We start from the raw sequence: 16,780 nt of genomic DNA, 5'->3' as shown, positions 1-16,780 counted from the left end.
CGACAACCAGAAGGATTTGAAATCAATGGAAAAGATGAGCTTGTGTGTAAGCTTCAGAAAAGTATGTATGGTTTGAAAAAGACTCCAAGGCAATGATACAAGAAGTTCGATAGCATCATGAAAAGTAACAATTTTCTGAGGTGTGAAGCTGATCATTGCTGCTATATAAAGAGGTTTAATAAATCGTACATTATTCTGATACTCTACGTTGATGACATGTTGATTGTTGTAACAAGCTTGTATGAGATTAACAAGCACAAGAAAGAGTTGTCTGAAAATTTTGCAATGAAGGATTTAAGTGCTGCAAAACAAATCCTTAGGATGAGAATTTCCAGGGATGAAGAAGTTATCAAGCTTTCACAAGAAGAATATGTGAAGAATGTTCTTAACAGGTTCAACTTGTATGATGCAAAACCAGTTACTACCCCTTAGCTAGTCACTATATAAAGATTAGTCCCTTCAATAGAGGAGGAGGAAATTTACATGGCCACTGTTCCGTATTCCTCTTTCATTGGTTGTATTATGTATGCGATGGTTTGCACAAGACCAGCCATAACACATGTAGTGGGAGTTGTTAGCAAGTTCATGAGCAACCTAGGTAGACAACATTGGGAAGTAATAAAGTGGATACTACGATATTTAAGAGGAAGTACGGGTCTTGCTTTGTGTTTTAGAAAGTCTAATATGGGTTTGGATGGCTTTGTGGATGTTGACAATGGTGGTGATGTTGATAGTAGAAAGAACACAATATGGTACATTTATACTCTAGGAGGTACTGCAATCAGTTGGGTTTCAAAATTGTAGAAGAGTGTTGCTCTTTCTAGTTGTGAGGCAGAGTATGTTGTTGTGATAGAGGCTGCTAAGGAAATGATGTGGTTACAACCGTTTTTGCGAGAATTTGGTCAAGACTACGAGGGAAGTGTGTTGCGATGCGAAAGTCAGTGTGCCATTCATTTGGCAAAAAATCTTGTTTATCATGGAAGAACGAAGCATATACTTGTTCGTTATCATCTTTAGAAGATGAAGTATTAGCTCTTGAGAAGATTCCCGGGAGTGAGAATCCAGTTGATATGTTGACGAAAGCTATGACAAATGAGAAATTGAAGTTGTGTGCAACTTCAGTTGGTCTTCTTCGTTAAGACAACGGATGGAAAACCGCTACCGATCGAGAGATGATGAAGTTAGACTCCAAGTGAGAGATTGTTGAGTTATGAAGCCTACACTTATAATAAACTCTACATTGTTAATTAGAGTTTATTGGGTTTCTTTTTGGTTTTGGGCTTGGCCTGGCCAACAGCTATTTAAGTTTATTACCTGAATATTTACCTTATAAATATGTGATTATTAAGGGTTTACACAAATTAGACAGAATTCTATAGAAATAAAGTGTGAGACAAAAACTCTGTATTCCTTCTTCTTCATAGTGAAATCTAGTGGCGGATGAAGTGGACGTAGCTCAATTTGAGTGAAGCACTATAAATCTGTGTTTTCTTGTGTTCTTCTTTTTTGCGTTTTATAGATTGTTTCAAGAAAGTCGGATTTGGGAAATACAAATCCTAACAATCTAACCATTTGAAGAACTCGACCGAAGAAATTGGAAGTCAACGAGCGAACGATCGAGAAATATAGGTATGCGCGCAGAAGTCAACAAAATAATTAAATGGGCGTTAGAATTTGAATTCAGACTCCTAGACACACCATCCTCGGCTTGTGCTTGGAACTCGAACATGTCATGATTCTCTGCAGCCCGCAGATTGCTCCCGAACCAAGTTTAAAACTTCTGATGCGGAAAACATAGTCCCGAGACCAATTCCTATAGCTCACCTGCTTCTGCCTATTATTATTTTTATCCATTTCTCAATTTAAATGTTTTAAATAATATTCTAAAAATCTAAAATAAAATAAAAAATGTATTAAAATATATTTTTTTAAACAAACAGAAAAGTTTGTCCCAACTTATAGGATAATTTGAAATTTTTTCTCTATTTTTAACCAAACGATAAAATTTGTCCCAATTTTTACTATCATATGAATTTTTTTCTCTATTTTTAAAAAAATTGAAGCTTTTATAACTTAATATTTACAACTTTAATAAATATGAGAAAACATTGTGATTGATTTATATATTTTATTTTGAATTTGGAATATTTTTAAATTTCAAACCCTTTTGCCCTCTTGCATAATATGTATGCAATCTTGGTATTAGTTTTTCTAGATATGTACCATTATCCTAGCTACCTTAGATGCATGCTTATGGACAGATTGTGCATGACCCTTAGACGTAAGCTGAAATTAGGATTGAAAACAACGTAGATTGCGCATGCTTAGACCTTAATTTAAAATTGTAATGTAATTTGTCATGCTTTAAAAAAGCCAATAGTTTCATAATAGAGACAGTCATTTTGGACGGGTGTATTGTTCATAGCGACGATACTCTTTCCCACACGTAACTAAGCACCAAACCGAAAAGAGTTTATAATATATTTCTTTCTTAATTTCTCACCGAGCAAACTTGGTGACGATCTTTTTGAGTCAAAACATTCTTAGAAATAAATTTGAACACACGAAACTTACCATTTTAGTCATAATCCCACTTGAATTCAAGAGGAAGATAAGATATGGGGCTAAAATGTGTCTCGAGTCGATTTCTCATAATGTGATATTTTTAAACACGAATAGGACTAAAATCATGAAATAAGAGATTCGGGCCGAAAAAAATAATGAAACTTGGAGCTTAGTTGAAGTTTCAAAAATAGCAAAAAAATATTTTATTAAAGTGGAGTTTTACAACCAAACTTGATGAATATAACAAAGTTGATTAATATAAGGTAAGGTTAATAGTCAAGGGTTAAGCACAAGAATTTGGAATTGACTATAATGAAGTCTTTGCTCATGTGGCTAGATTTGACACAATTCGAATGATAATAGTAATTGTAGCTCAACAAAGATGGAAAATCTAATAAATGGATGTGAAGAGTGTTTTTTTACATGAAAAACTTCTTTTAGAGGCGTTTGTGGAGCAACTAGAAGGGTTTAAAAGAAATGAAGAATAACACACAATGTACACAAGTTTTTTTTTTTAAAACGTTGTGTTCCGCTTCTTTTTTGGAGTACGACTAATCTTTGTGGATTAAGCACATAACCCACAAACACGTTTAATCATTTAACTAGGTGCATAACTTGTCGCTTGACGAGCTCGAACCCAGGACCTCAGAGAGACTAGAGATATCGACATCTTCTTGCCGCTAGGCTAGAAAAAACCTTGTATCGTATGAAACAAGTACCAAGAGCTTGGTATAGTAGGATTGATTATTACTTTGTACAACAATGATTTCATAAAAGTTTTTCGGAGCCAGATTTTGGTCAAAAAATGAGATTTTAATTGTAAGTATGTATGTGGATGACTTAATTTTGAAAGGGAATAATGAGATGATTATCTCATTCAAACAGGCTATGATATGAGTTTGAAATGACTAATTTAGGATATATGAAATTCTTTGTAATACATAAATTTTTAATTATCAGAGAGAGTATGGTAATGAGATTTAGAAAAGTCTATAAATAAATATTAGAAAATTTGAGATATCTCATAGTTAAAAGTCTATAGACTAGATCTGATGTTTGTAGTTGGAATAGAAGCAGGTTCACTTAGTCTCTTTATCTAACCACCGTGTGAGACCTCAACTATTCTTAGAGCTTGTTTGAAGTTTTTGTTGAGTTTTACCAAAAACTATGTTCGATACAAAAATTAAATTATTTAGGTTTTAATGTTTTGTCACAGCATAACCCACTATTTCCCATATGCAGTACTACTAACTAGTCCACATCAAATACATCAGTGGTATTTAATTGTTTTGTATCGCAATCCTTATAACGTTAGCTGAAGTGCGTGTTGGACTCGGTCAGGTTTAATAATTTATTTATTTTTTTTAAATATATGAATCTTTAAAAAAATAAAAAGAAGTGTTGGCCAAATAAATACATATTTTGGGCCTAGCTAATTGCATGAATTTTCAGAGAAGGAGAAAGGATCACGTTTCTACTTATCCCTCATCCAGAAACTTCGATGACCTTCTTGATTTTTTCCTTCCACCCAAACATACCACTATTATTTAAATTATCCAAGAAGAAAGAATGAAATAGAACAAAAGATCTTGATTTTTTCCTTCCACCCAAACATACCACTATTATTTAAATTATCCAAGAAGAAAGAATGAAATAAAACAAAAGATAATTAATTAGTTAGGAACCGGGTCATATATATTAGAAGGTCATCTGATGATCATGTTCAACGTGGCTTGTTGAGGATATACATGCATGGATTGTGATGAAGCTCTCGAACTGTCTGTTTGTTTATTTTAAGTAAATCTTTCCTTATTTATGTGTCTGTCGGTTATCTTACTATAAATATGTATGAATACACCTTTCAAATTTAACTCCATTCCATTTCCAATTAATTAATATCATTTCTAATAGAAAAAAAAAAAAAATGATCCATAAAGGTGTTGTTTTTGGGGCGGTTCTTCTTTTCATATTTTCAGCAATAGCTTGGGCAGATTCAAACCCTCTTAAAGGTGATCATATATTTATGATAGCATTATTAATTAATATTTAAGAGTATGTTCTATATTTTTATTATAATTGATTATGCAGGGGAAGAAATGGAAAAGAAGCTAGACAAAGTTTTACCAACTGATCATGCCACAACACATGGATTAAGAGGCAGGTTTCGTGGCAGATTTGGAGGCGGCGGAAGAGGCAGGGGTGGTGGTGGCGGCGGCTGGGGAGGTGGCCAAATAGGAGGTAAAGCTAGCAACTTTTTATAATAAAATAAGGGAATGATAATTATAATTTGTTCATTCTTTTCTTTCTTTATAACTAGCATTTTGTCCATTAATATGGCTATAATTTCCTTCCTTGATTTAATTTTCGAATGTGGTAGATGAAGTTAATCCAACAGGAAGCAGTGGGTCCGGGTCAGGCGGGTATGGAGGCGGTGGGTCCGGGTCAGGCGGGTATGGAGGCGGTGGGTCTGGTTCAGGCGGGTATGGAGGCGGTGGATCCGGGGGATCAGGTGGGTATGGAAGCGGTGGGTCCGGGTCAGGTGGGACGGGAGGCGGTGGTTCCGGCGGAGGAGGGTATGGAGGCGGTGAGAAAGGTGGTGGTTCAGGCGGAGGAGGGTATGGAGGTGGTTCCGGCGGTGGAAAGGGAGGAGGGTCCGGAGGAGGAAAGGGAGGACCGTAGTTTTGGGGTGGACTAGTCGGTGTTGCCTATGAGGAAATCGTGGGCTATGCTTGAGGAGGTGGTGTTGAGGCCTCTCTCTATGGTCATGTGTTCCTTAGAAAAATAATAAAGAAAAAAAGAGAATGAATAAATAAATGTCCTCTTTTATAAATATGTATGTAACAAGGATGGTATCTAAGAATAATATTATACAAGTCTAAGATGATGAAATTGTTAATGCCTAACTTTACTCCTTAGAAAATTAATAAAGAAAAAAAGAGAATGAATAAATAAATGTCCTCTTTTATAAATATGTATGTAACAAGGATGGTATCTAAAAATAATATTATACAAGTCTAAGATGATGAAATTGTTAATGTCTAACTTTACTCTATGAGCACTCTTAGAAACCATTTACTTTTAAAAATATCAAATTATATAAGTTGACATTTTAATATATCAAATTCGAAAAATAATTCCTTGAACCATAATATATAGACAAATATAATTGTTGTCTCAAATTGTATTTAACATAAATGGTCCGAGGAGCTTGTTCAATTTCAACCTTTAAATTCATTACAAGAATAATTTATGTACTACAAAAAAAATATATTATAAAAAATGATAAATATTGGTTCACATCATATTAATGTTAGCCTTAATTACAAGGATATTCATTTTTAATTGGTTAATATCTCATTATAATAAAAATTAAAATTTATAAAAAAATATAAATTATGGGTATTTTATGTTTTCATGTTGCCTAAATTCTTTAACTACTAATTAGGATTAAGTGAAGAAGATGATGATGGTTAACTAGATATGTATTTTACTTTGTTTAGCGGCAATTTTGGAATACACGAAAATACTACCTGAATGTTAAACGAAAAGATCGAACTAGGGTTATTTTTTTTTTTTAGTTCGGGTCGAAATTAAGTCGACCCGTTTAATGTGATTAATAAATAAGTCAAAATTGTTTGACCTGAAATGACCCAAAATAAACCCGTAAATCCGTTTATAATATTTTTTTTGAGTTTTGTGTTTTCCTTTCTTACTCTCACTCATTTTTTGTAAGGTTTTTTGTTAAGCAAATTTAATATTTAACTTCATTTTTGTTTTGTGTTAATTTTCATTTTAATCTGAAATAGAAATATGAATTAATTACACCGAGTTGAGTAAGGTAATTAAATCGGGTTCATGTCAATTATAAATAAACAAGTGAAGTTATATTTAGAGATTTTGACCCGAATTACTATATATGTCAGGTTTAGGTTAATATCGTTTAACATGAACATGAACCTCACCCGAATTGTCACCCAAACTTTGTATTACATTAATGCTTTATTTTGGTTAATCGAGTGATCTTACCTTAAATATATTTTAATTATGAATAAAGTGTTGAAAATGAATTTACAATATTATAATTATAGTACGTTAATAGTACACAATCTTAATATAAGAAAATAGTATATTAAATGAAATGAAACTATATTTTTTTTGGTCTATAATCTTGTTACAAGAAAATAATATTAACATAAAAGAAAATTAGATATTTTATTTTGGTAATACACTTAGGAAAATATGGTGACAATATTTTAGAGACTTTTGGAAAGTTTTAGATAAAATATTGATGTTGACTTAGTTATGGCTTATTCAAATGTGCAACCAAACACTTTAGAAGGTCAAGTATTTTTCTTGAGAGTATCGTTTTATTTTGAGTTGTGTGTGAGTTTTAATTGTGAGATAATCATTGTAATACTCCTATAATATTCTTGATAGTAAAAGTTATAAATTTTGTGTGCTTCAAAAATGAATGTAGGTCTGTTTTGGCTAAAACACTATAAATCTTCTTGTATTTCCGTTCTTCAGTTGCTTTCATTCATTTATGCAGTTATTTTGTGTCCTTGTTCTTACATTAAAGGAACTGTATCTTATACTACCCAATATGTGGTATTAGAGTGAGTTTATTCAATAAGAGAACAAGCTTTAGAGCTTGAAGGATCCTTGGAGGGTTCTTTACAAGTTTTATGGAGGTTTCTAAAAATTGGCAAGTTGTAGTTCTTGTTAGTATGAATCACTATCAATTATTAATTTGAATAAGTATGTGGTACTTTGTGTCCATGGAACAATCCAAAATGGTATATTGTAGACAAGAAAACATTAGGAAGACATATTTGTAAGAGGTAAATAATTTCATAAAAAAGAAGATAAAGTACTAAGAGTTATATGTCTATGTTGAAGACTAAGGAAAAGGTGAAGTGATTCCAATGTTAAGAGGAATAACATTTCCTAAGAGAATGCCTAAATTAAAGAAGAAGAATAGAAAATGTGAGGTAGCCTATGTTGAGAAGGAATGTGAATTTGCAAAGGTATTTTCTATCACAACTAATTTGTCCAATGGTGAGTGAATCATGGATTCATGGTGTTCTTTCCACATGACACATTGTAAGGAGTGGCTCAATGGGTACTAGAAGGTGAATGGTGGAACAATGTGAATAGGCAAAAAGCATAATCCAATGTTGATGAAATTGGAGTTGTCCATATCAAGATGGATGATAGTGTTACCATTGTTCTTAATGAGGTAAGATATATCCCTAAACTAAAGAATGATTTGATTTTTCTTGGCATGCTGGATAAAAAAAAGGTTATGCTTTGAAGTCAAGAGATGAAACATTACTACTAAGCAAAGTTAATTTAGTTGTTTTGGAAAGAGTAAAAAAACAATATGCATTCTCTACAATGTAACTCACAAGTATGTTTAGTTATAATCTCCGAGATTATTGAATATACATCAATGTTTTGACATATGAGTCTTGGCCTCAAAAACTTACAAGAATTGGGTAATAAAGGAGTTCTTGGTGCAAGAAATTTAACTAATTGTAATGCAATGTATTTCATTAATAACTACTTGAGGAGGTTATGGGAGATGAAGCACAAAAGTGAGACAGTTAAAAAGTTCAAAGATTTGAAGACTTTGATGGAGAATTAAGTGGGTGAGTGGATTAAGAAAGAGGGGGCTTAAAATGATTTTGAATAAGTGAACTAGGAGTTCAAAGAATTGGACAGGCTCCCGGAATTGCATGGAATTTATTGATTAAGGGGTAGCTTCAACAAAATTATGGGGAGGCATTTTCCAAACTTAGCGACTTGATCAATAGAAGCTTATCAATTTCTATTAACTTTAAGACACCAATTGACGTATGGATTGGTTTACCTAATTCATATTCTCATCCAAAAATCTTTGGTTGTGTTGATATGTGCACGTGAATGAATGGAAGCTTGAACCAATGGAAAATAAATATTTCTTTATTAGATTTTCAGACAATATCAAAGGGTATAGAATTTGGCTAGAAGAGGTGAAGATAATGTTATGCTAGATTGAGATGTAAAGTTTGTGAAAATTAGAGCACACACAATGGAAACATAAATAGTGATTTTAAGATGAATCACAATTTGAGTTGGATATATGTCATAAAAAATGCGCACTGCCAAGGGAGAATAATCATGAGGCTTGTACGGGTTTAAAACGCCCGCCTCAAAAATACGATGTTTTCGAATTTTGATAAAAAAATTTATAAAATATAAATCTCTTCAATTTTTTTTTGAAAAACAAATTAAATTAAATAAAATCGAGGAATTGGTTAAAAAAAATTTGTGACTTAAGAGTCGCCACCTAACTTTTTCTGCTAAATTAGAAAAAGAAATATGTTGTGTAAAACTATAACTCCTTCGAAAAAGAGACTTGTTAGGGGTTTGGTGTTAGGTTACACGTGAAAAAGGGTCTTGGGGTTATGTCTCAAGTTCCCATTTGAAACGGTCCCTACTCTAAATATTTCGGCCTTTTTAAAAAACTATTTTACACTTTTTTTTATCTTTTTATTTTTGTCAAGTCCTAAACCGATCTAAGTCGGTATATATAAAACAGAAAAATCTCTCAAATTGACTTTATCAGTCTCCTCCAGTTTAGAATCACCATCTGATATCTTCCCAACACAATCTTTGTAGAGAACATGTTCATTGAAAATAACGTTTCTGCTACGAATGATCTTCCAATTTTGATTATCACAGAAACGATAACCAAACTCGATATCATCATAACCAAGGAAAAAATATTTATTAGACTTTGGATCAAGCTTGCTCCTATCTCATTCATTATTATGAACATATGATAAACAACCAAACACTTTCAAATAAGAAAGCTTTACCTTTTTATTGCTCCAGACTTCTTCAGAAATTCTGAATTGAAGAGGAATAGAGGGTCCCCCTGTTTATCAAGTAGGAAACAATGTTGATAGCTTCTACCCAGAGGTTTTAGGTAGTCCTACATGAAATCTCATGCTCCTAGCATGCTCGTTTAATGTTCGATTCATTCGTTCAACTAATCCATTCAATTAAGGTGTTCAGGGAACAGTCTTCACCATACTGATCTCATTCACAGCACAATACTCTCTAAAATCCGAATTGATATATTTGCCTCTCTTGCCGGATCTCAAGCATTTAACATTCTAATTTGTTTCATTTTCAACCAAATCCTTTCACTTTTGGAAACTAACAAAAACTTCAGAATTGTGCTTCCTAAAGTAACACATACTTTTCTTGTCGAATCATCTATAAAAGTCACGTAGTAGTATAATTTGCTAATAGAAGAAACATGTGCATGTCCCTACACATCAGTGTGTATCAACTCTAACCTTTTTTTCTTGAGCTCCTACCCAATATGTAAGAAACTCATCCGTTTCTGTTTTTCAAGAATGCAATTTTCACATAACTAATGTTCAACAGACTTCTATTTTACAATTTGTTCATTCTTCAAAAGAACTTTCATCCATTTTTCGCACATATGGCCCAACCTGCAATTCCATAACTCATTATTCTTTGAGTCATCAACTACGGTAGCAACTGTTTTTCTACAAGTTGAAGTTGTGTATAACATTTCATTTTTGTGACCTCGAGCAATAACTATTGTTCATTTAGTCACCTTTCATGCACCATTTCCACAACTAAAAATGTGATCTTTTTCATCAAGTTGTGTAAGAGTAATCAGATTGTGCATTAAACATGTAAAGTTTCTCACCTTATTAATCTTCCAAACATAACCGTTTGCCATCTTCAATTTGATGTCTCCCATGCCAACAATATTTAGTGGCTCACCATCTGCGAGATAAACTTTTCCACTGTTTCCAGCCACATAATTCTCCATTAATATTTTGTGGACAGTGATTTGAAAAGATACTCCTGAATCCGAAACTCATGAATCTATCGGTCTATCAACAGATATAAGCAACACATCAATGACAGTTTCTGTAACTGTGTTGGCTGCATCGTTTTTATCATCATCGTTTCTCTTCGGTACTTTGCAGTTCCTCTTCAAGTGACCTTACTACGACAATTCCAGCAATCAAATGTCCTCCTAGACTTGGACTGACTCCTCCTCGACATAAATATTCTCTTACCTCTGTTGAAATTTCCATCATTACTTCTGCCCCTATTTTCAAAATATGGAGCAGTACCCTTGAACGTTTCACCAGAATCAATTTTATGAACCTCTTCAACAAGAATTAGATCTCTAACTTCAATAAATTTCAATTTAGAATTTCCAACGGAGTTATTAACTATTACCCTCATCTGTTCTCATTTATTTGATAGAGATGCTAAAAAAACCAGGATACTAACTTCATCCCCAAAATCAATCTCAACAGATAGCAGTTGATTCATAATTATATTAAATTCATTCAAATGAGTAGTGACAGAAGTACCATCAACCATTCTTAAATTGAAGAGTCTTTTCATTAAATGTACCTTGTTGTTAGTAGATGATTTCTCATACATATTATAGAGAGCTTTCATCCGACCAATGGTGGTCTACTCCTTTGCTACATTGTGAGCAACCATTTTGGCTAGCGTCAATTGAACAACTCCTAAAACCTGTCTATCAAGTAGTTTTCATTCAGCTTAATCCATATTCTCTGGTTTCTCAGTCAATGGAACATGAAGCTTCTTTCCATAAAGATAATCCTCAATCTGCATTCTCCAGAATGCATAATCTATTCCATCGCATCTTCCAGTGTTGTGTCCTATACTATTCTTGTTTGCTATCGTTTCCAATGCTCTAATCTAGTCTAACAGCTTTGATACCAGTTGTTAGGATTTGGATCCCCAAAATCTGAACTGCTTAAACGATCCGTAAAAATGTAAGAAAATAATAACAAAAGAAGACACAATTTATAGTGGTTCATTCAAATGAGCTACGTTCACTTCAGCCGCCACCAGATTTAACTATGAAGAAGAAGGAATATAGAGTTTTTGTCTCACACTTTATCTCTCTACAACTATGTCTTATTAATGTAAACCCTTAATAATAACATATTTATAGGGTAAATATTTATCTAATAAAACCTAAACAACTCTTGGTCATTCCCAAGCCCAAACTCAAATACAAACCAATAAACTCTAATTAACTATTGCATATTTTATCATAAGTATAGGCTCAATAACTCAATAATCTTTCACTCGGAGACTAACTTCATCATCTCTCGATCAGTAGAGTCTTTCATCTGGTGTCTTAACGGAGAAGACCAACTGAAGTTGCACACAACTTCATTTTTTAGTTTGTCACAACTTTCGTTAGCATATCACCTAAATTCTCACTCCCGGAAATATTCTCAAGAGCTAACCCTCCATCTTTTAAAAATAATCGGATAAAATGATAATCAACTTGACCAAATAAATACATATCTTGGGCCGAGCTAATTGCATGCATTTGCATAGAAGGAGAAAGGATCACGTTTCTACTTATCCATCATCCAGAAACATCGGTGACCTTCTTGATTTATTCCTTCCACTCAAACAGACCACTATTATTTAAATTATCCAATATGAAAGAATGAAATAGAACAAAAGTTAATGAAATAATTAATAGGAACCGGGTCATATATAGAAGGTCAAGTGATCATGTTCAACTTGACTTGTTGAGGATATACATGGATTGTGATGAAGCTCTCGTACTATGTGTTTATTTATTCTAAGTAAATCTTTCCTTATTTATGTGTATGTCGGTTATCTTACTATAAATATGTATGAATACACCTTTCAAATTTAACTCCATTCCATTTCCAATTAATTAATATCATTTCTAATAGAAAAAAATGATCCATAAAAGTGTTGTTTTGGGGGCGGTTCTTCTTTTCATATTTACAGCAATAGCTTGGGCAGATTCAAATCCTCTTAAAGGTGATCATATATTTATGATGGCATTATTAATTAATATATAAGCGTATGTTCTATATTTTTATTAAAATTGATTATGCAGGGGAAGAAACGGATAACAAGCTGAACAAAGTTCTACCAACTGATCATGCCACAACACAGGAAGGTCCACACTACGAGATAGATAGCCACCACAAAGGAAGAGGAGGCAGGTTTGGTGGAAGATTTGGAGGCGGCGGTAGAGGCAGTGGTGGTGGCGGTAGAGGAGGTGGTGGTGGCGGCGGCTGGGGAGGTGGCCAAGTAGGAGGTAAAGCTAGAAACCGTTTATAGTAAAATAAGGAAATGATAATTATAATTTTGTTTATAGCTTTTAATTTATTTTTAACTAGCATTTTGTCCATTAATATGGCTATAATTTTCTTCCTTGATTTTAATTTTCGATTGTAGTAGATGAAGTTGATCCAACAGGCAGCAGTGGGTCCGGTTCAGGCGGGTATGGAGGCGGTGGGTCTGGGTCAGGCTATGGAAGCGGTGGGTCTGGGTCAGGCGGTTTAGGAAGCGGTGGGTCTGGGTCAGGTGGGTATGGAGGCGGTGGATCCGGGGGATCTGGTGGGTATGGAAGCGGTGGATCTGGGTCAGGTGGGAAGGGAGGCAGTGGTTCCGGCGGAGGAGGGTATGGAGGCGGTGGGAAGGGTGGTGGTTCAGGCGGAGGAGGGTATGGAGGTGGTTCCGGCGGTGGTGGAAAGGGAGGACCGTAGTTTTTGGTGTGGACTAGTCGGTGTTGTCTATGAGGAAATCGTGGGCTATGCTTGAGGAGGTGTTGAGGCCTCTCTCTTTGGTCATGTGTTCCTTAGAAAATTAATAAATAAAAAAGAGAATGAATAAATAAATGTCTCTTTTATAAATATGTGTGTAAGAAGGATGGTATCTAAGAATAAGAATAATGGAATGATAAATTGTTAATGTCTTATTTTACTCTATGAGCACTCTTACAAACCATTTACTTTTAAAAATATCAAAATTATATGTTATATTTTAAGTTGACATTTTAATATATGAAATATGAAAAATAATTCCTTGAACCATAATAGAGACAAATATGATTGTTGTCTAAAATTGTTTTGAACATAAATGGTCGGAGGTGCTTGTTCAATTTCAAATTTTAAATTCATTATAAAAATTATTTATGTACTACAAAAAAATAATAAAAAAAAATTATAAATATTTATTCACATCACATTAGTATTAGCTTTAGTTACAAAGATACTCATTTTGAATTGGTTATGTATTTTAATATATTGGACGATGAATTAAGTGATTGAAAAAAAAAACACTAGGTGTTGAGACTAGAAGCCGTGGAAGTTAATGGTAGGTTTGTTTTCATATTGCCTTAATTTGTGAGCTACTAATTAGGGATTAAATGAAGATATTGATGGTTAACTAGATATTGATTTCACTTTGTATTACATTAATGCTTCATTATGGTTAATCAAGGTATCTTGTCCTTAAAAATAGATTAATTATGAATAAAGTTCCTATCATTTTATAAATAATTTTTTTTAATAAGTATTGGTACTTGGTGGGTCAGAATGGGCGGGAACACAGATGCTGCCAATATTTTAGACCTAGAAGGATATGAATAAAGTTGTGTTGAGACCTCTATGGGCACATGAATAAGTTGTGGTGCCTTAGATAAGCAATGAAAAAATGTTACAATAAGAAATAAACAAAAATTGTCCAAACTCTTTTATTGAAGTTAATTGTCGAGCTAATAATTGCAATCATCTTGAATCGCAATCAAACACAAACCCAAACATAATATGGGTTTCTCCTCCCCAACCTTACTCCAAAGCTAAACTCAAAAGGAAGGTATTATCAAATTCAGATCAGATCAGATTTTCTGCTACCGAATTGGGTGTTTCCCTGTTGCGGACCAATCAAAACTCAGCAACATTATTATATTAATAAGTTAAAACTGAGTTGAAAGAAAGAGAGAACACGAAACCCGTATTTCATTCCAGGTTCAGCAGAAGCGGAAAAGAGTGAAACTTCATTCGCTTCATTCCGTTTTACATGACCCATTATAGAGACTTTTACATGAGATTGTAAATGTAAAACTGATTAAACATATTCACTACTGAGTGAAACGAACTTCACTTGACTTCGATTTATAAATTATGTTTATAAATTAATTTGTGATTTATTTAAATTATTAAATAATAATTCATATAATTTTATTTCTGATATATATAAAATAATAATTATGAATTAATATAATTTTATTTCAAGATCTATTTTAAATAATAATCATAAATTATGTAATTTAAGATATTTAAATTAATTTTTATGAATGATTATAATTATATTTTATAATTGTGATATATTTAAATGAATTTGTACAAATTATTTCATAATTTATATATTCAATATGCATAAATTTGTTTGTAATGTATTGAAATATATTTTGACAATTTATTTAAAATTTTATATAATTATATAATTATATATTAAATATATACATATAAAAACATATTTTTAATTATTTTTGAAAGATATTTAAATTATTTTGTAAATATATTTAAATAAATTTGTAAAATAAAATATTTTAAAATTTATTTTTAAGATATTTAAAAAATATATATTTAAATTATTTTATATTTTATATAATTATATATTAAATATATATATATAAATGTTCATGTAAAATCACTCACACATTTATGTAAAAATATTTATACGTTAATGTAAGTCTACTTAAGAATAAAAAATAAATAAAAATAAGCACTACCTGGTGAAGACCTAGGTATTTATAGGGCTCAAATGAGTGAAACAAGCACTACGTGGTGAAGTTTGCTCCACTCAATATTTGCAGCGCTGATAGAAGTGAATCAAACTTCACTAGGTATTTACGTTTGTAAAATATTTAAATAAATTTATTTTAATTATTTTATATGATTATATATTATATATTATATATATATATATATATATATATATATATATATATATATATATATATATATATATATATATAACAACATGTTGAAAAAAATTTGTAAGATATTTTAAAAAATTATTTAAATTATTTTATATTTTATATAATTAAATATTAAATATATATAAATGTTCATGTAAAACCAATAACACATTTATGTAAAAACATTTATACGTTCATGTAAAAGCATTTATGCCTTTATGTAAGTGTACAAAAAATAAAAATTAAAATAAAACAAGCACTACCCGGTGAAGCAAGCTTCACCTGGGTATTTACAACGCTCAAATGAGTGAAACTTTCCAATGAAGCAAGCTTCACATGGATATTTACAACGCTCAAATGAGTAAAACAAACACTATCTGGTGAAACTTGTTTCACTCAATATTTGCAGCGCTAATAGAAGTGAAACAAACTTCAATATGTATTTACATTTGTAAGATATTTAAATGAATTTACTTTAATTATTTTATATGATTATATATTAAATATATATATATATATAACAAAATATTAAAAAAATTATAATATATTTAAATGAATTTGTAACACAAAATATTTTAAAATTTATTTGTGAGATATTTAAAAAATATTATTTAAATTATTTTTTATTTTATATAATTATATATTAAATATATATAAATGTTCATGTAAAACCACTATCACATTTATATAAAAACATTTATACGTTAATGTAAAAGCATTTATGCATTCATTTAAGTTTACAAAAGAATAAAAAAATAAAACAAACACTACCCGGTGAAAGCTTCACATGGGTATTTACAACACTCAAATGAGTGAAACAATCACTGTCTGGTGAAGTTTGTTTCACTCAATATTTGCAGCGCTGATAGAAATGAAGAAAACTTCACTAGGTATTTACATTTGTAAGATATTTAAATAAATTTATTTTAATTATTTTATATAATTATATATTAAATATATATATAAACCAACATGTTCAAAAAAATTTGTAATATATTTAAATATATTTTTAAAATAAAATATTTTAAAATTTATTTGTAAGATATTTAAAAAAAATTATTTAAACTAATTTATATTTTATATAATTATATATTAAATATATTAAATTTTATATAAAAACATTTATACATTAATGTAAAAATATTAATGTCTTCATGTAAATCTGAAAAAAAATAAAAAATAAATAAAACAAGTGTTGGGTATTTACAGCGCTCAAATGAGTTAAACAAACACTACCAAGTGAAGCTCAATATTTGCAACGCTGATAAAAGTGAAGCAAACTTCACTAGGTATTTACATTTCTAAGATATTTAAATGAATTTACTTTAATTATTTTATATGATTATATATTAAATATATATATATATATATAAC

The 16,780-nt window shown here is 31.2% G+C and overlaps 2 protein-coding genes across 2 annotated transcripts; both read left to right on the top strand.

Moving 5' to 3' along the window:
• The first annotated feature begins 4,210 nt into the window (after positions 1-4,210).
• LOC124944404 (glycine-rich cell wall structural protein-like) lies at positions 4,211-4,841 on the top strand. Its single transcript, XM_047484652.1, has 2 exons — positions 4,211-4,574; positions 4,654-4,841. The coding sequence occupies exons 1-2, from the start codon at positions 4,490-4,492 to the stop codon at positions 4,824-4,826; spliced, it is 258 nt and encodes an 85-aa protein (XP_047340608.1). The 5' UTR covers positions 4,211-4,489; the 3' UTR covers positions 4,827-4,841.
• A 7,527-nt stretch (positions 4,842-12,368) lies between these two features.
• LOC124909543 (acanthoscurrin-1-like) lies at positions 12,369-13,187 on the top strand. Its single transcript, XM_047450213.1, has 3 exons — positions 12,369-12,453; positions 12,533-12,736; positions 12,877-13,187. Exons 1-3 carry the CDS (start codon positions 12,369-12,371, stop codon positions 13,185-13,187), a joined length of 600 nt encoding a protein of 199 aa, XP_047306169.1.
• The last annotated feature ends 3,593 nt before the right edge of the window (positions 13,188-16,780 follow it).

This window comes from Impatiens glandulifera, chromosome 7 (assembly GCF_907164915.1).
Source record: "Impatiens glandulifera chromosome 7, dImpGla2.1, whole genome shotgun sequence".
NCBI classification, from domain to species: domain Eukaryota; kingdom Viridiplantae; phylum Streptophyta; class Magnoliopsida; order Ericales; family Balsaminaceae; genus Impatiens; species Impatiens glandulifera.
The sequence above is the reverse complement of the archived record's forward strand: the minus strand, read 5'-3'. Positions and strand labels throughout refer to the sequence as shown.

Excerpts from the sequence above, each read along its gene's own strand:
- LOC124944404 (XM_047484652.1), top strand. The coding sequence starts at position 4,490 with ATGATCCATAAAGGTGTTGTTTTTGGGGCGGTTCTTCTTTTCATATTT. Across the intron at positions 4,575-4,653 it reads AGATTCAAACCCTCTTAAAG|GGGAAGAAATGGAAAAGAAG; the intron begins GTGATCATATAT and ends TTGATTATGCAG.
- LOC124909543 (XM_047450213.1), top strand. The coding sequence starts at position 12,369 with ATGATCCATAAAAGTGTTGTTTTGGGGGCGGTTCTTCTTTTCATATTT. Across the intron at positions 12,454-12,532 it reads AGATTCAAATCCTCTTAAAG|GGGAAGAAACGGATAACAAG; the intron begins GTGATCATATAT and ends TTGATTATGCAG. Across the intron at positions 12,737-12,876 it reads GGGAGGTGGCCAAGTAGGAG|TAGATGAAGTTGATCCAACA; the intron begins GTAAAGCTAGAA and ends TTTCGATTGTAG.